Raw genomic sequence first — 17,947 nt, forward strand, 5'->3', positions numbered from 1 at the left:
GGTGGTGAACAGCGTTTGCATCGTACATGATCTCCACCAGCGGAATGACGTAGTCACCGTGCTTGACTTCCCAAGGAGCTCCCGCATTTTCTAGAAGAGGGATGTTGCTGTGTGCGGTTGGGGTCAGTAGGGTCAGCATTGCCTTGCATTCCGTGGCGGGCCCCTGAAGATCCAGTAGTGAGGTTCTCATCCTTGTCGTTAACGAGAGTTCAAGTCCAAATAATGGCTTCGGTGTGGAACGCCTCCATGACTGAACTGTTGATATTGAGACCATGTATCATATCAAAGATGACATTGGGTCCAAAGTTTGGGAAAAGAGCCGGGTTTTGCGAATTCTCTGTTTTTGTCAACTTCATGGAGATGTCTGAAAGCAGCCTAAAGATGTTTCCAGACCAGAACGGGCCAGTTTTAATGCCTTTCTCGGGCTTGACGTTGGTGGCTAGGTGATATGAATGGCCAAGGGCAATGTCGGCTTGGTGCAACCATGTGTACCAAGATCATTCACCATACGCGAGATGGCATCCTGTGGTTCCAGCAGCGCAAGTTGTTCACTACTAACCCCAGAAAGCTCTAATGGCTCATTGTTAAGGATGCAGGGTTCAAATAATGTAGTGAGAAGGGATGAGAATGAAATTTGGGACTTCTGGTCAGCCTTGGTAATATTGAGAGGGTCGTGAAGACCGTAAATGGCAGGGTATTGCTGAACCGGATGTCCCAGCTCGAGATACTGCTCTGGCACAAAGATGGTACCTTTCAGCCCTTTGGAGGAGAAGATGGAATGCCGACCGTTGGTACCATGGATCGTGGGATCAAAAATCATGTACACTTTTATATTTTCTGTCACGTCTGCCCAGATAATGACCTGTTGCAGCTGGCATGGAATGGCTGACAAGTCCCTCTCTTCGCAACTGCGTACCATCTTTTTCAATCCAGTTTTGAATAACCTTGACTTTGATAGCAACAGACATGGCTTCTGATGGCTGATGAGGGGTTTGTATAGCGAAGTAAAAAGGGAAAAGCAAGGTGCTGATGTGGCGAAATATAAGGGATAAAGTATCAAGAGAAAAGTGAAGTGCTGATGCAGCAAAGGGTGAAGGATGAGGGGAAAAGAAGAGAGGATGTTTGGTTTGGTGAGGATAAAGAAGATTGGGAGAAGGAGGAAGAGAACAAAAAAGTTCCAGCAAGGCAAAACCAAAGCAAAAAGGCAAGAGTGATGTGTTTCCGAACGAGGAAGGAGAAAAAAAACCAAACACAAATTGTGGGTATTGGGTAAGAGGAATATTGAAGTGAGAGGGAGACAAGGAGATGAGAGCAAGCTGGACGGCTTTGGTTAAAGTAGAGAAAGAAAAGCACTCAGAGGACCTCGTCAAAAATTTAACTGATATCAATTTCCATTCGGCGTTCCTAGTATCCCTTCTTGCAGTCCACATGTATTCATCAGAGGGGAGTAGGACAACAATAGGTGCCAACAGGCTGGGTCATACGTAGAAGCAGCGTGATTGACTTGTAAACAATTGTGCTGCTAGGAAACTAGTTTTCTAATTTCTGTTTCCAGCTTGGTATACTACAAGACAAAAATCCGTTTAGAGAACAAATCAAAGGCGTGGGAAATGAGGTCCACCCCCTGTTTTTTTATACGCAAATGAACCTGATGATGAATGAGCACATTCTGGAACATCTGCCCAGGTATACGCTCCTGATTTTATAGGCTTCAAAAAGTCACAAGGCAAGCTTTGTCAACGTAGGTAGTCACTGGTTCGAATAGAGGTCAGACATCAGTCATCCTAATGCGCCATAATAGCCTAAACACTATGACGGGCTAACTGCATAAAATGGGGCCTGAACTCAGTGAGAACGAGAAGCATCAAATGCATAATTGCACTAAATACTTTGCCACTGGGTTTTCTGTCCCGTCTGTTCTGCCTGGCTGTCATGCATTACTAACCACGTGCTGACTTCGGATCCGTGGATGGACCCACAACCGCGGAAGCCGACAACACAGCATAACACGGGAAGCCAATTGCACCGGGCCGGATCCGGAGATATGGGCCCACTCATTATTGGTCAAGGCGGCGCAAGGGTTGCTTGCCAGTTTTGTTGGTCGATGAGCTTCCCCTCCCTTCCAATGCCCCGCGGACATTGGCGGGGTTGTTGTCTAGCTGTTGTTGGGCGAACACATGCAGATGCAGATAGTATGTGAAAAAAACTCATTTGTCGCATTTAGTTGGGCTGACAGGGCAACGTGGAAACCAAAATTACAATTTTAAATATGCATCAAGGCTATAGTAATCTTAAAATGGCTACAGCAGAACTCCTGTTCCAGTTTGTTTATCTAGATGATGAATTTGAGCTCTAGGCTTGATTGTGCACCGTCTGTTCCTCCTGTTGTCTCTGTTGCTCTGGTCACCCTCCCATCTTCACCAATGGATATCGTATCAGCGAAGAAGGAAAATAGGGCCAATTAAATAGTTGTAGATATTTACATTTAGATGCTTCGTGAACCAAAGCTGGGTTGCGTTGGGCCTCGTACACTCGTGGCCTAGCCTAAAATGATATCACTAGAAATTCTCTTTTCTGGAGCGGTGTGGGGTTTCGATCAGAAGAGGGGACAAGTAGAGGATACCTCGAAGAGGCCAATTTTAAGGCGTGCTTGAGAAGGCTGCCAGGGTACTATGACAAGGGGCGCAAACGGGATTGCCCCTCCATAGATTTCGTAGAATCTTATGATGTCAGCACATTGCCTTCAGCAGAATCTTCGATGTCGCCATGTGCACCGCTGGAGGTGGCCTGGACTTGCTCGAATGCTGAGAAAACCGGAACCTTGCCACCTGAAGAGGCTGGGATTATTCTAGTCTTCATTTGATCCTTGCATTACAACCCAGGCAATTTTCAGGCGGCTTCTGGTGCCTTGTGGAAGCATCCTAGCTGGGCCGCAGCGTCCTATTGTACCCCACCAATGGAGGGCGGGTGGAAGGGGAAAGAACCATTTCGAATTTTTGCGGGGCTTCGAGTCGCTCCTGCCTTCAACCTTTTAAGTCGTCAAACACCAACCATCTCATCCTCCAGTTCTTCACTCTTCACGCAATCAACTTTCACTCTTCATAATACCCCCAATCGCCAGAAGTGTCAGCGCATTTCTTTTTTTCGACGAATTCTTGATCGCCGATATCTTTGCCGGGAAACTCTTCTACCGGTTACGCGCACTCTGAAGATACCCCAAACCTTCACAACACCACACATATCACCAACTTCCCGCACATCACATCCGGCACCATGGCTTCCGGAGGCAAGGCCGTTGGTATCGACTTGGGTACCACGTACTCGTGTGTCGCTTACTACGTAAGTCTCCCCACGCTTGCTTCGCTGCGGTGGACCTTAACCATTTCCACACTTGACCATGACCACTAACACACCACATAGTCTAATGACAAGATCGAGATCATCGCAAACGACCAGGGTAACAGAACAACCCCATCTTTTGTCGGTAAGTTTCACTGTTTTCGATATTTTCAAATCTTTCGAATTGGACTTTTTGCTGACCGTTTTCCACAGGTTTCACCGACACGGAGCGTCTGATCGGAGATGCGGCCAAGAACCAGGTCGCAATGAACCCCCACAACACCGTCTTCGACGCCAAGCGTCTCATTGGACGCAAGTTCAACGACTCCGAGGTGCAGGCTGATATGAAGCACTTCCCGTTCAAGGTTGTCGACAAGAACGGCAAGCCTGCCATTCAGGTCGAGTTCAAGGGTGAGACCAAGACCTTCACTCCCGAGGAGATCTCTGCCATGGTTCTCACCAAGATGCGTGAGACCGCTGAGTCTTTCTTGGGTGGCCAGGTCAACAACGCTGTTGTCACCGTCCCCGCCTACTTCAACGACTCCCAGCGTCAGGCGACCAAGGACGCCGGTCTTATTGCCGGCCTCAACGTCCTTCGCATCATCAACGAGCCCACTGCGGCTGCCATCGCCTACGGTCTTGACAAGAAGGCCGAAGGTGAACGCAACGTTCTCATCTTCGATCTTGGTGGTGGTACCTTCGATGTGTCCCTTCTGACCATTGAGGAGGGCATCTTCGAGGTCAAGTCCACCGCTGGTGACACTCACTTGGGTGGTGAGGACTTCGATAACCGTCTCGTCAACCACTTCGTCAACGAGTTCAAGCGCAAGCACAAGAAGGACCTGTCCACCAACGCCCGCGCTCTGCGCCGTCTCCGCACCGCTTGCGAGCGTGCCAAGCGCACCCTGTCCTCGTCTGCCCAGACCTCTATCGAGATCGACTCGCTCTACGAGGGTATTGACTTCTACACCTCCATCACCCGTGCCCGCTTCGAGGAGCTTTGCCAGGATCTGTTCCGCTCCACCATCCAGCCCGTCGACCGTGTCCTCACCGACGCCAAGATCGACAAGTCCCAGGTCCACGAGATCGTACTGGTCGGAGGTTCCACCCGTATCCCCCGCATCCAGAAGCTTATCTCCGACTACTTCAACGGCAAGGAGCCCAACAAGTCCATCAACCCCGATGAGGCTGTTGCCTACGGTGCCGCTGTCCAGGCCGCCATTCTGTCTGGTGACACCTCTTCCAAGAGCACCAACGAGATCTTGCTTCTCGATGTCGCTCCCCTCTCTCTCGGTATCGAGACCGCTGGTGGCATGATGACCAAGCTCATTCCCCGCAACACCACCATCCCCACCAAGAAGTCTGAGGTCTTCTCCACCTTCTCCGACAACCAGCCTGGTGTCCTCATCCAGGTCTACGAGGGTGAGCGCCAGCGCACCAAGGACAACAACCTTCTCGGCAAGTTCGAGCTTACCGGCATTCCCCCCGCTCCCCGCGGTGTTCCCCAGATTGAGGTCACCTTCGATCTTGATGCCAACGGTATCATGAACGTCTCTGCCGTTGAGAAGGGCACCGGCAAGTCCAACAAGATTGTCATCACCAACGACAAGGGCCGTCTCTCCAAGGAGGACATCGAGCGCATGCTTGCTGAGGCCGAGAAGTTCAAGGATGAGGACGAGGCTGAGGCTCGCCGTGTCTCTGCCAAGAACGGCCTTGAGTCTTACGCTTACTCCCTGCGCAACACCCTCAGCGACTCCAAGGTCGACGAGAAGCTTGACGCTGACGACAAGGAGAAGCTCAAGGCTGAGATCGACCAGATCGTCACCTGGCTCGACGAGAACCAGCAGGCTACTCGCGAGGAGTACGAGGAGCGCCAGAAGGAGCTCGAGGGCGTTGCCAACCCCATCATGATGAAGTTCTACGGCAGCGCTGGCGGTCCCCCTGGTGCCGGCGGCGCCCCTGGTGGCTTCCCCGGTGCTGGTGCTGGTGGCCCCCCGGGCGCCTCTGACGACGGTCCTACCGTCGAGGAGGTCGACTAAATTGATACCCTTGATGAATTCTTTCCTTAGAGTCACAGTCATCGGCGTGGCAACGCGGAGGTTGTTACAGGGTTTCACGACTAGACTTCTGCTTTCTTTGCATTTATGAAATCACGATGGGAAAAGCACGGTTATGGGTCAGAGATGTATTCTAGTTTGGCCTCCTAGGTTTAGGAAGCCCCAATACAAAGAGTAAAATTATCTGTCTTCTTGACATTGTGACATGTTGCTGTTATTTTGCAAAAAATTCATGCCAATGATACTAAACAATAATACATGATAAACATTAAAAGAATAAGTCCTTGTGCTATACACATCACGCTGATTTGATTCCCAAACCTTCCCTGATCTGCCGCCGCCTCTCGATTTCCATCCTCTGCCATTCCTCATCGTCCAATGTGGGCTCGTCAAACTTCTCAGTAAAGGCGGTGCCAGGCGATACCTTGGTGGTCCTCGCCTGCCAGACGTCCTCGCTGCTCGGCTTCCCGTTCCCGTACTTCTCATATTCCTTCTGGCGGTAGTGGTCTCTGATTACATCTTCCTTCATCTTGCCTGAGTATCCCTTGATCCTCATGCAGAACCAAAAGTCCTCCCAGTGTTCGCTGCACGAACGCATCGTGCCGTATCGATAGATGTGGTTCCACTGGCCGCCGACGGACTGGCAGTGGAAGGCCATGTCAAAGGCTTGACGGCAAGACATCTCGGTCGGCAGGGTGGCTTCGGCAACTGGGTTGTCAGAGGGCGGTGCGGTCGTGCGGTTGTTGGTTTGGGACGGCATGTTCGGGGAGGATTTGAGGGAGAACCATGATGAGGAGGATGGTGATGATGACTTGGAGGGCGCTGCGGGTGCTTGCGCCGGTGCCGGAGCTGGTTCCTCTGGCTTGTTGTCTGTGTCGGTTTGGAACAGGGCAAGGAACTTTGTAATCTCGGGATCGATCTCGGGTTCTGTCGACTTGGTCGATGGTGGCGGGGTCGATGCCGGAGCTTGTGAAGCTTGTCCCGGAGCCGGAGACTTGGGAGGAGACGGCGAAGCCCAGAGCCAACCCATGATGATGAATAATGCGGCAATAAAAGGGATTGATGAGAATACAGAAAACACGATTCTGACGTTTCTTCGTCTTGGATAAGACTAGAAGCGCTCGAGAATGAGGGGAAGCCGACAATCACCACCATCAATGACCTCCCAAGACGCCGCGTCCAGCCAATGAGTGGTTGCATCATTTTTGCCGTAGCGGCCCGTCCACAGTGGGGCCGTCTCGGCTCGGACAAGGTTTAGTCCGGTCCACTCAAACCCCTCGTCCGGACCGACATAAGGTTATGAGCCGCTGGGCAGTGGGGCCGCAAGGCGTGACATCATTCATCGCGGACACAGCTTCGTGCAGAAGGAAATAAGCAGTTGAGACATTGAAGGAGGTCGATCAGCTCGCCTCATTGTGGTTCTTCCTTCCTTCACCCTTCCAGTCGCCGCCTGCTCTCTCCCGAACAACTCAATTCCAAGGTCGCTTTTCAGAGCAATATGTGATTGTCGGACCGCAAAATATCCAATGTCATCCAGCAGAGCGATGTTTCGCTCCGGCATGAGGCCTGCCGCTAGGCTGCAGGCGCCGTGGGCACCGGTTTGGCCATTCACGCGATCTCAACGTTCGGGTGCCGTCCTGAGCGCCGTGACGAAGGCTTGGGAGAGCACGCTGACCGGAGACGAGCAGTCGGGCCACATTGCCAAGTCGGAGAGCGAGGCAATTATTTTCTTCGACAGTAAGTTTCCTGATATCGAATCCTGAGGTCGATCTGCACCCTGTTCATTGTCTCTCTCCGGAACCTCTGCTCTGGCAGCTCACATGGATTCCCCTGTTTTCTATCATTTTCGATGCCCCTGTTTCTTTTATTCCACTCGTTGTTCCTACAATCATTATCCAGTCCTCGTTAATGTCATTAAGCTCTCTTCGGCATATCTCATCAGATTCTCAGTGCCAGGAGGAAACTAATACTATCTGGTAGACCTCTTCCCACTGAAGCTCACCCACCTCCTAAGGCGATCATGGTCGTCCGAGCGCAACCTGACTGATCTACTCAAGCGTTTCGACAGCTCCAGCGGGGGCTTGGGTACGGATCCGATCAACCTGGTCAAACGAGCCATTCCGAACGACCTCCCGATCAAGATTACAGAGATTCTACCACAACTAAAGGATGGAGGGGCCTTCGTTAAGTTCAGTCATGGATCCGACGTCTCGCCCAGAGATATTGAAAGTAAGCGCGTCCTGATCTCGTGCTTGTGCCGGACTTGGATGGTCCATCAAATTCCCGACTGCTGGAAGTTGCACTCTCTGGCAGCTTCCTAGCATATCCAACATGAATATGACCCAGGTTTCTTCCAACCACATAGAACGCGACTGACTCGTTCCTAGGCTCGCTCGCACGATCTTTGGAGAAGCACCCACTACGACCGTGGTTTAACCCTTTCCGTAGGGTCAAGGCCGGCCTCGTCAGGGGCGTTCCGTGGCTAGAGGACCTTTATAGGTTCCCGAAAAGCCGCGTTAAGGTCGAATTCACGGGGAAGGATGCGGATGGCAAAGCCGTTGAGTTGTCGCAGGAAACCCTTTACAGTGTGTTCCGCCGTTACGGCAAAATCGCCGACATCATCTCCCAACCGCCCGACTCGAAAATCTTACCCAAATATGCATACGTTGACTTTGCCCTCGTACGCGATGCCATCATGGCAAGGAACTGCCTGCATGGATTCGTCGTTGACGAGGTGCTGGGCGGCGGGAAGCCGGGCACGAGGCTTAGTCTCTCGTACGAGCAGCGGGTCAAGCCGCACAACATATGGAACTGGCTTACCAGCCACCCCAGAATAGTCATTCCTGTCGTTGCAGCCCTCCTCGCTGCGATCACCGTCGCTATATTCGATCCTATTCGCGAATTCTTCGTCAAAGCGCACATTCAACATTCCTTCCGTCTGACGAATAACAAGTTCTACAGATGGATCAAGAGCCAGACCTCCGATATCATTTCGTCTTTCGGAGGCAAGAAGGCGGACAAGGCCGGGTTCAACGCCGTATGGCAGCACCGGAAGGACCTAATCGAACAGATTCAGACCTGGCTTCTCGAAAGTTCGGACACGTTCATCGTTGTCCAAGGCCCCCGAGGATCCGGAAAGAAGGAGCTTGTTTTGGACCAGTCGCTGAAGGGACGGAAGAACGTCCTGGTAATTGACTGCAAACCGATCATCGAAGCGAGAGGTGAGAGCGGGACGATTAAGCACCTGGCCAACGCAGTGGGATATAAGCCAATTTTCGCGTTCCTCAACAATATAAGCAGCATGATCGATCTGGCGGTTCAAAGCACAACAGGAGTCAAGGCTGGATTCTCTGAAACGCTCGAGTCGCAGGTGGTCAAGATCCTTCACACGACTGCGGAAGCGCTCAAAAATGTTTCCCTCGCGGAACGTGATAGGGATGGGAAAGATGCCGATCTATCAGACGATGCTTACTTGGAGGCTCGACCTGACAAGCGGGCTGTTGTGGTGATTGACAACTTCCTGCACAAGAATGAGGGCTCAAGCATTGTCTACGACAAGGTGGCCGAGTGGGCCGCGGCCATGGTCCAGAACAATGTTGCCCACGTCATTTTCCTGACGGATGATACGGCATACTCGAAGTCTCTTTCGAAGGCTATGCCGGACCGCGTTTTCCGACAAGCTGCTCTTGGCGACCTCTCCCCTGACGTTGCTAAAAAGTTCATTATCAGCCGGTTGGAAGAAGATGAACTCGAAAAGGTGCGACAGCACTCAAAGGAAGCAAACGAGAAGACCGAAGACGTCGAACGAGACGAGAAGCCCGATCTGTCAGAGCTCGATTCGGCCATTGGTATCCTGGGCGGCCGCCTTACTGATCTCGAATACTTGGCGCGTCGTCTGAAGGGAGGCCAGAGCCCCCAGCGGGCTATCGAGGATATCATCAACCAGAGTGCGACGGAAATCGTCAAGATGTATCTTTTGGACGGCAAAGACACATTCGAGGGCAAGAAGTGGTCCATGGAGCAGGCGTGGTACTTGATTAAGGCACTTGCCTCACACGATGCTCTCCGGTACCACGAGGTCCTCATTTCCGATACATTTGCTTCGTCTACCACGGCAGGAGCCTCAAACGGCGAGTCGGCACTGGAAGGTCTGGCGAATGCTGAGCTCATTACTGTCGATACACACAACGGTCGGCCGCAGTCCATACGTCCCGGCAAGCCAATGTATAAAGCAGCTTTCAATTTGCTTCTTAACGACCATGTTCTCGGAGCCAAGTTAGACCTCGCCATGCTCAAGGAGTTGACCAAGGTCGAAACCAAGACCATTGAGAAGGTCGAGAACGAATTAGCACTTCTGGGCAGCTTACCGAAGCAGCCTTCCCAAACTGGAGCTCGTGTATCATACTTGCTCTACAAACTTGAAGGAAGCCAGGTGAAGATTACGAAATACGAACAGGAGATAGCGGCTTTGAAGAAGGTCCTCAAGCACAACTGTTAGAGAGGACCGACTTGGGGTCTTCGGCCAAAGTTGCCAATGGCGGAGATCTGTAGGCTGAAGCAGAACACAGCGGCCAATACCCATCTCAACACGAATTGTCAATGTCATTAACTGAATAAAAACCAAGTCCTGTCTGGCATCATGCGTTCAAGCGTCGCCTTGGCCGCATCCCTCTGTCCAGTTTTCTCGTTGCCTGCGTATTGTCTTATGGCACAATTATTTTCTTTGTGACCTCTAGGTCATCTATCGAAATAAAGGGAACGAAAGTGGTGTAGTGGCATAGACCATGGTCGGGAAACACAAGCCCAACCACGCCAAGTAACTGATATTAAACGAGAGAAACCATGAGTGGTAGGAAGATATATGACAGCACTCTATGAGCTCACGGATTTTCAGAAAGCTATCTGCAAAAGAAACTGCATTTGCTATGCGCTTTGGCTTCATCTCGCCATCTGCGTAGCCATGAGCTACTGGCAAATCTATGTCCTTGAGGACTTGCAATACCCAAATACCTCAAGTCCAACAGCTTGCCAGTGACCCCACCTCATCTCCACCGGCAAGCGGAGCCACCATAAGGAACCAAAGCTACTGTTCCGTCCAGGTACATGACTCATCTATTACCCAACGGAAGTTGACCGAATTACTACTATGGTATGATGGGTAAGTTTAAACTCCATAACAGGTAGTGTGGAGTTGTGACCCACGTATGAGAGACTCTCACTGGCCAGAATTATGATAGATGTGCACAAGAACCTCAAAGTACCATCGCTGAAATACAAAAAAAGCACGGCCACATTTACCTGACGAGGGGGTTAAACTTTGGCCCGATACCATAGTACATACAGAGTACAGTTGAGCAGCCTTGCATACGGCACTGATCACGCTACGCTTGTTATCAACCAACAGTGGCGAAAGGTTGGCAGACTAGCAGTGCCGTCAGCGGCTGTAATGCGGAGTAGTGCGGAGTAGTGCGGAGGAGGGCCCGATCCCATGTGCTACCTCCTTGAACACCAAGCTTTGCGGCGACGACATAAGCATTGCGGAGGGCTGGGCGTTTTCTCGGCATTCCTGGGCATTGCGAGCGGCTATTTGAAGGATGCATCTTGTCTTTGCGACTAGTGGGACGACACTTCATCGCTGTCGGTTGGACGATGATTCTACCCCTTGAGCCCGAACTTTTGTCCAAGCTGTCCAGCTCTCTACGTGTGATGGGTATCAAGCTTTGAACGCCAGTCGCAACGAAAGTATACAGTCCCAAATGGCCGTGCTATCCATGCATCCCAGCTCTATCGCCCTGGCCGACTGGGCTTGAGCATTTTCTATTGCGCCGTCATCCAAGACAAGTCTGCATTCCAGGTGGATATCCAACAGGCGGAGGGATGCAGACACGACCAATGGAAGGCGTCCTACGTTGAATACTGAAGTCGTTTGATACGGTCAATCTTGGCCCAGCGTGCTGGGCCCTCTCCATCTCCAGGCCTCCTTCACTTGCCAGAAACCCCGCATACTTGGGGGGTCACCAACTGCTACCACAAGCGTCGTGATAGCTAAAAGCCCGGGCTTCCACTCAATCAAGACGGTTCGGCATCGATACCGGTTCCAATGATCATCACCCTTTGGTTCTTTTTTTGGAGATCCATGATGCAGTCTCGCTTTTCACATAAACCTCGAAGGACATGACGCCCTGTCAGTCCTACCTACATGTGATGGCGGCCCCCGTAGGACTACAAATGATGCTGCGCACAGCCAATACCACCCCGGTCTGTACGTCGCTTCCAAGGAAACGACGCTACACCGTAGAGATGCAAGGATCGACAGTCTTTGGTATCTCCTCATGTGACAATGCTATCGCCGTGCCATTACCCGCTCTTGGATTTGAAAATTCCCGCCAGCTGAGTGCCAGGGCAACTCGCAGCGCCTTGCTGTGAGAAGTATCCGTATACTTCCGACGGTATCTGTCAGACTTTGGGTTCCGCCCGTTGTGATTACGGCCCCAGCCTCCACGAGCAGGGATCCCCGTCCTTATCCCCTGCGACGCGGACATTCATTACATGACGTCTTTCGTTCCGTGTGTCGGCAATGATGCTGGAACGGGCGGTTGTTTACGGAGGGGTAACAAGGAGAAGGGAGGTATGGGGGAAAATAGGAACCAAGGTACTTGACACAAGACGGCGGGGAGAGGAGGGACGTTTAAGCCCAAGACCAAAGCAGGATGGGCCACAGGGAAACCGTCCCGACAACGAGTCCATCCAAGCTTCAACCCGACTGATTACGGGACGGTGTTGACTCCGCCGGGAGAACGGTTAATTACGGTTTCGCGTTCCTTTTTGCGTTTCCTACGTATGCGCCCAATAGCCGGTATCACCAAGTCAAGAGGGTTTTCGCGTCGACGGAAGGCCAACTCTCGAGTGGCAAGCGTGTAAGATACTTGGCGTTTGTTAGACTACTAATGCAACATGTGTGTCCCGGCGGGGACTCGCTGCATCCTTCCTACCTCGAGTCCAACCGAGTTCGAGTATCTGGGAGATGGGCCATGTCCTCGTTCTTATGAACCATGTTCTTTCTGTCTGGCTCACGCTCGCATGACCACCTCCATCCGATCTGATTCCTGGCCGCCACCCCTGCCATGCCTACTCCAGTGAATCCACCCACGAAGCATTGGGCATTTCCCCATGGGCCGCCCCATTGTGGATCACGAAACAACCGGCATCAGCGAGCCAGCCAGCCAGTAGGGATGGGGAAGGAGAGTCTGCCGGCTCGAAGCTACTGATCCTGACTTCTAGGGGGAAGGTGGTTGCGCCAGCTCTCCCACACTGAGCCGTGTGGACGCGGGATGGAGGACTTTGTGCGCAGAAATCTACAAATAAAGCTGGCCTCCCCCCGTCTGATGGTTACCTTGCCCCTCTCGTCCGAGCTCCGATCTCTGTGCTGCATCCCCATCTGCGAGTTCTGAAGTGCGACGTCGATAGACGGCCCTTCTATAGTTCCTCGAGCCTTGGAAGAGGTCACCAGTGAAGCACTCGTCACGCCAAACAAGTTCACTTACGTATATTGAAGCACTGTATTGCCCGAGCGTCTTCCAATCGTCGCGATCATGGCGGACGACAAGCATATCGCAGCTGTGCCGTGCGTAACACCCCCATACCACTGCTCACGCGTAAACTGACAGCCCCAGCTCGGGTGACTACACAGCATCAAATATAGAAAAGGCCCATCACGGTGCCGCAATCGATCTAAACGCCAATGTTGACGCAAAGTCTGTCTTCTCCTCTTCCATCCCCCCTTCAGACGTGGGACCCAACAAGCTGACATCCACTCTCAGAATCAAAAACCCCCTCCTCGGCATCTCCCGCGCCGACCTTCTCCGTGACGTTGACGCCTTTGCCCAGGAAAAGGGCCTGCAGGAGTACATCCCCGTGTTGCGCAAAGGCGCGCTAGTTGCCCAGGACCCGACGGGCTACGAAGAGATTGACGGCGCCGAGGCCCTCGACCAGACCGAGATCCAGGTCCTCCGTGACGAGGTCCTGCACAAGTGGCGCATCCCTAAAATCCTGTACCTAACCATCATCACCTGCTCCATCGGCGCCGCCGTCCAGGGCTGGGACCAGACCGGCAGTAACGGCGCCAACCTGTCGTTCCCCACGGTGTTTGGCATCGGGGGTACATCGCATCGTGACACCCTCCTTGTGAGTGCCGCTCATAGCCCGTCATGTTGCGCTTGCGATCATGCTGACAATGTGGCTTGAAAGGTCGGCCTCGTCAACTCGGCACCGTACATTGGCAGCGCCTTCATCGGGTGTTGGCTCTCGGATCCCCTGAACAACCTCCTCGGTCGCCGCGGTGCCATCTTCTTCGCGGCGAATTTCTGCCTCTGGCCCGTCCTCGGCAGTGCCTTTGCCCAGTCCTGGCCGCAGCTGCTCGCCTGCCGTCTGCTACTCGGCATCGGCATGGGCGCGAAGGCCAGCACGGTGCCCATCTTCGCCGCCGAGAACTCGCCCGCGCCGATCCGCGGTGCCCTTGTCATGTCATGGCGTGAGTTCGCCCTGCTGTCACTCCCTTTCATCGTAGTCCATGCTGCGATCTCCCCTGTCCCACACCGCCGCCTTCGGGTTCCGTTCACTAATGACTTGTGCAGAGATGTGGACAGCGTTCGGAATCATGGCCGGAACGGCAGCTAACCTAGCCGTCGCCAGGACTGGCGATATAGCATGGCGTCTCCAGCTTGGATCGGCCTTCATTCCGGCCGTGCCCCTGGTCCTGTTGATTTATGTCTGCCCGGAATCCCCTCGTTGGTATATCAAGAAGAACCGATACCCGGAGGCCATGAAGTCGCTGTTACGGCTGCGCAACCACCCTGTCCAGGCGGCCCGTGATATCTACTATATCCATACCCAGCTGCAAGTCGAAGCCGAGATCATCGGAAGGTCCAACTATGCTAAGCGCTTCGTTGAGCTCTTCACCATCCCTCGTGTCAGACGGTAGGTGTCCCGGGGATAGAAGTCGTGTGAAGAGAGGATGAGCCTGACCTTATGACAGCGCAACCCTGGCTTCGTTTACGGTCATGATCGCCCAGCAGATGTGCGGTAAGTTGGAGCTTTTGATCCCAACACCTTGTCCATTACTGACGACCCGCAGGCATCAACATCATCGCTTTCTACTCGAGCACCATCTTCAAGGAGGCCGGGACTTCCGATTTCAACGCCCTCTTGGCGTCCTTCGGCTTCGGCATGGTCAATTTCCTCTTTGCGTGGCCCGCCATCTGGACCATTGACACCTTCGGGCGCCGGTCCCTGCTGCTCTTCACTTTCCCCCAGATGGCGTGGACGTTGCTGGCCGCCGGTCTCTGCACGCTCATCCCGGGTGCCGGAGGTGCCCATTTGGGACTGGTGGCGCTGTTTGTCTATCTGTTTGCCGGTAAGCTCCCTGGTTTGCTTTAGGGTGTTCCGAGCCAAAGTCTAACGTCTCTCTCAGCCTTCTACTCACCCGGCGAGGGACCTGTCCCCTTCACCTACTCAGCGGAGGTCTTCCCGCTGTCCCACCGCGAAGTTGGCATGTCGTGGGCGGTGGCGACGTGCCTGTTCTGGGCGGCCGTGTTGTCCATCACGTTCCCCATCATGCTGGCCGACCTGGGTGTTATCGGCTCCTTCTGCTTCTACGCGGGCCTCAACGTCGTGGCCCTCGTCATGATCTTCTTCTGGATGCCGGAGACCAAGCAGCGCACGTTGGAGGAGCTCGACTACGTCTTTGCGGTCCCGACGAGGATCTTCATGAAGTACCAGCTCACCAAGGCGCTGCCGTACTGGTTCAAGCGCTGGGTGCTCTTCCAGCGGGACGCCACCCTTGAGCCGTTGTACAAGTTCGACCTCACGCAGGAGGACCACCACGGTAGCGAGACGTACGAGAAGACGAAGATCGAGCAGCGGGACAACAAGAGCGGCTCCGCAAGCGGTGTCGACGTCACCTCCTCGTAAAGGGCTGGGAGAGGCCCGAGAGGTCGAGACGTGGCTTTGATGCCGACAAGGCTGCGCTGCAGGACGTGCGGGCAGCGCGCGACTACGTAATTATAGACAAGAATATGTACTTGCAGAAGAGTTGGCTTCATTCAGCCCACAATCCATTCTAATTGACCGCATCAGGAAGCATCGCACGTCCCGATGATACCTCCTTGTCTCCCTCGTGAAGAATGAGAAGAACAACGAGGACAAAGGCAGCTCCTGAAGGAGGAAGTCATAGTAGTCCGTCCTTGCCGTTGTCATCATCGTCGTCGTCGTCGTCCCCCTCCTCCTCCTCCTCTTCCTTGGCAGGGACGGCGGCGGCGGCAACAGTAGCGGCCTTCCTAGTAAAGGACCTTTCCTTCTTGGGAGAGACGAGCTTCTCGTCCTCGTCGTCGTTCTTCTTTCCCTCCTCCTTGGCGGCGGCGGCGGCGGCGGCGAAGGCGGTGGCAGCAGCAGCCTCCTCGATAACGCGCACGACTCCAGCGCCCCAGACCCCACGGACGCCCACCGCCCAAGGAAAGGCCCCTCCGCCGCTCCCCTCAACAGAGTCGCCAGGCATGCCGAGGCGTTTGAGATCGGGCCGCTTATCCAGGGCGCCTCTGAGACCTGGGTTTGTATCCTCTGCCAATCAGCGGATAGACTTCTCCAGCCCCAATCCCTCCTTGTCTGCCTCGCGCTCCTCCTCTCACACCCTCTGTGTGGATGCCAAGCTAGGGTCCGTCGATCGACCTGCAGCGTCTACCAGAAAACCCAAGTGCCCATTTCGTCAGCACTTTCATTGGAGAAGCACTTCTCTGACTGCCTGGCGGCAGCCTTCCTTGCGGCGGCGCTCTTCTTTCCAATGGCCGAAGCCCGGAGGCTTTGGAAAACTTCCTGCCGCAAAGAAAACGGCAAATCCGGCCAGTCGACCGGCGGCGGCGCCGCTCCATGGGTGATATTTTCTATCGTGTTCAGCATCAGGTAGGATATTTGTACTGTATTCTATTGTAATTTGTATTAGTGTGTACCGGTTCAGTCTCTACACTGGCTTAATCACAAAATTCTTCACTTGAGAAAGCGATACACCGAAGCCCTTTGTGCCGGGGGGCGGCGTCAATTGACGTAGGAAACTTGCGCCCCCCTCAGCCAACACCGAGCGCGGAAGAGCGCGTGGGAGAGGACACCGGTCAGCCTTGGCACGAGGGCAACGGCAGCTAAGAGGGGGGAGGGGGGTTGAGGAAGAGGCTTCTCCTGTGAATGAGGTAGAATGAGCATCGGAATATCCGTACTCGCCTCATGTTGAGTCTAGCGCCAAACTAAACAATGCAGGCGGAGGCGATCGATTCCCAAGGAATTTTCCGTCCACGGCAGATGCCGATCCGCTGAGAATCTCCGACGGAGCGTCGTCAAGCATGTGAGACGCGGCACGCCGGCGCTGCAGGAATTCCAGGAAGGGCGGAACCCCCTCCCAGTCTGTGCGGAGTGATTGGCAAAGAGCCCAGAAGAAAGAGTGCACAAGTCTATTCGTCTCGTGTGGAATAGAGTTCTCATCCCGTGGGCTCGTGCCCTGAAGGAGGGAGGGGAGGGGGATGACAGTAGGTATCAATAACGACACTCGTAGGGACGACCATGTTACACGAGCAAACTCTTAGCACTTTCTTTTTCCAGGTACCCGCGTTCTCGAGGGTCCGAGGTGTGTCTTTGGCGGCAAGCCCAAATCAACCCCCTTGTGGCTGAAAACCGTTCTTGGGATAGAGTTGATGCAACATGAGGGAGACAATTTGTGTCATTGATCGCCACTGGCGCGGACCGGAAGGACGCCAACGTCGGACTAGGCCGGCATCATTGAAACGCCGGGCCTTTTTTTGGCTGCCGTGAGCCGCGGACTGGGCTGGTTGGTGAACGGGATGGTCTGTTGTCGTTACGGCGAGAAAAAGCTGGAGGGCGAAGTGTTAGTGTAGAAACGAAAAGGGAAATGGAGTCACTAGTTGATTTCTCGGATGCAGGACCGAGTGGGTTGGCTGTCAAAGCAGGGACCATGGGCAGGCCCGGAAGCAAGCTCGACTGTGAACTCTTAGTCCTGGCAATTTGTCTCCGTCTCTCATGTCTTGGGAAGGCCCCTTCAGACTGCAGGGTGGTGCCAACGACGAGGCGAAGCAGCAGAAACGAAATAGAAACGACGATGTCGACTGGGTAGACTAGACAACTCTACACTAGGCAAGCTGAAGGGGAGGGGGGGATGGAGTGGCCATGGTCCATACCAGGTTGATTGATTACGTGGTGTGAGGGGCCAGGCCGGCAGAGGGGAGAAATGAAGAGGGGTTGGGGATGTTTAGGGCACCCGTTCCAAGAAGAGACGAGGGCTCATTCACAGGCGGGAGAACAGCGAAGTCGTTGGCTCCAAAAAGGCTGGGTTGGATGATGGGCGAAGGGGTGGAATGGCATCGATGGATCGACTGGACCTGGCAGTGCCCGGCCCCCATGACAGGCGAGAACCCACTCATCAGAGGCAAACATGTGCCGAATGGACAGTGGGGAGATGTACGTATGTGTGTGTGTTTGTGGACGAGTTATTGGCT

The 17,947-nt window shown here is 53.7% G+C and overlaps 5 protein-coding genes across 5 annotated transcripts; 3 read left to right on the forward strand and 2 right to left on the reverse strand.

The window, feature by feature from the left end:
• Positions 1-3,273: 3,273 nt before the first annotated feature.
• GLRG_05116 (hsp70-like protein) lies at positions 3,274-5,378 on the forward strand (the record flags this gene model as incomplete). Its single annotated transcript, XM_008095801.1, has 3 exons — positions 3,274-3,339; positions 3,421-3,484; positions 3,553-5,378. The coding sequence occupies 3 exons, from the start codon at positions 3,274-3,276 to the stop codon at positions 5,376-5,378; spliced, it is 1,956 nt and encodes a 651-aa protein (XP_008093992.1).
• Positions 5,379-5,694: 316 nt separating this feature from the next.
• Positions 5,695-6,426, reverse strand: GLRG_05117 (uncharacterized protein; the record flags this gene model as incomplete). The annotated part of the gene is made up of 1 exon (XM_008095802.1): positions 5,695-6,426. The coding sequence occupies one exon, from the start codon at positions 6,424-6,426 to the stop codon at positions 5,695-5,697; it is 732 nt and encodes a 243-aa protein (XP_008093993.1).
• A 496-nt stretch (positions 6,427-6,922) lies between these two features.
• GLRG_05118 (uncharacterized protein) lies at positions 6,923-9,894 on the forward strand (the record flags this gene model as incomplete). The annotated part of the gene is made up of 3 exons (XM_008095803.1): positions 6,923-7,133; positions 7,377-7,625; positions 7,784-9,894. The coding sequence occupies 3 exons, from the start codon at positions 6,923-6,925 to the stop codon at positions 9,892-9,894; spliced, it is 2,571 nt and encodes an 856-aa protein (XP_008093994.1).
• Positions 9,895-12,988: 3,094 nt separating this feature from the next.
• Positions 12,989-15,365, forward strand: GLRG_05119 (uncharacterized protein; the record flags this gene model as incomplete). The annotated part of the gene is made up of 8 exons (XM_008095804.1): positions 12,989-13,020; positions 13,070-13,150; positions 13,217-13,580; positions 13,644-13,926; positions 14,030-14,372; positions 14,431-14,477; positions 14,530-14,808; positions 14,866-15,365. The coding sequence occupies 8 exons, from the start codon at positions 12,989-12,991 to the stop codon at positions 15,363-15,365; spliced, it is 1,929 nt and encodes a 642-aa protein (XP_008093995.1).
• Positions 15,366-15,621: 256 nt separating this feature from the next.
• On the reverse strand, positions 15,622-15,948 carry GLRG_05120 (uncharacterized protein; the record flags this gene model as incomplete). The annotated part of the gene is made up of 1 exon (XM_008095805.1): positions 15,622-15,948. The coding sequence occupies one exon, from the start codon at positions 15,946-15,948 to the stop codon at positions 15,622-15,624; it is 327 nt and encodes a 108-aa protein (XP_008093996.1).
• Positions 15,949-17,947: the final 1,999 nt, after the last annotated feature.

Source organism: Colletotrichum graminicola, assembly GCF_000149035.1.
Source record: "Colletotrichum graminicola M1.001 genomic scaffold supercont1.17, whole genome shotgun sequence".
Taxonomy (NCBI): Eukaryota; Fungi; Ascomycota; class Sordariomycetes; order Glomerellales; family Glomerellaceae; genus Colletotrichum; species Colletotrichum graminicola.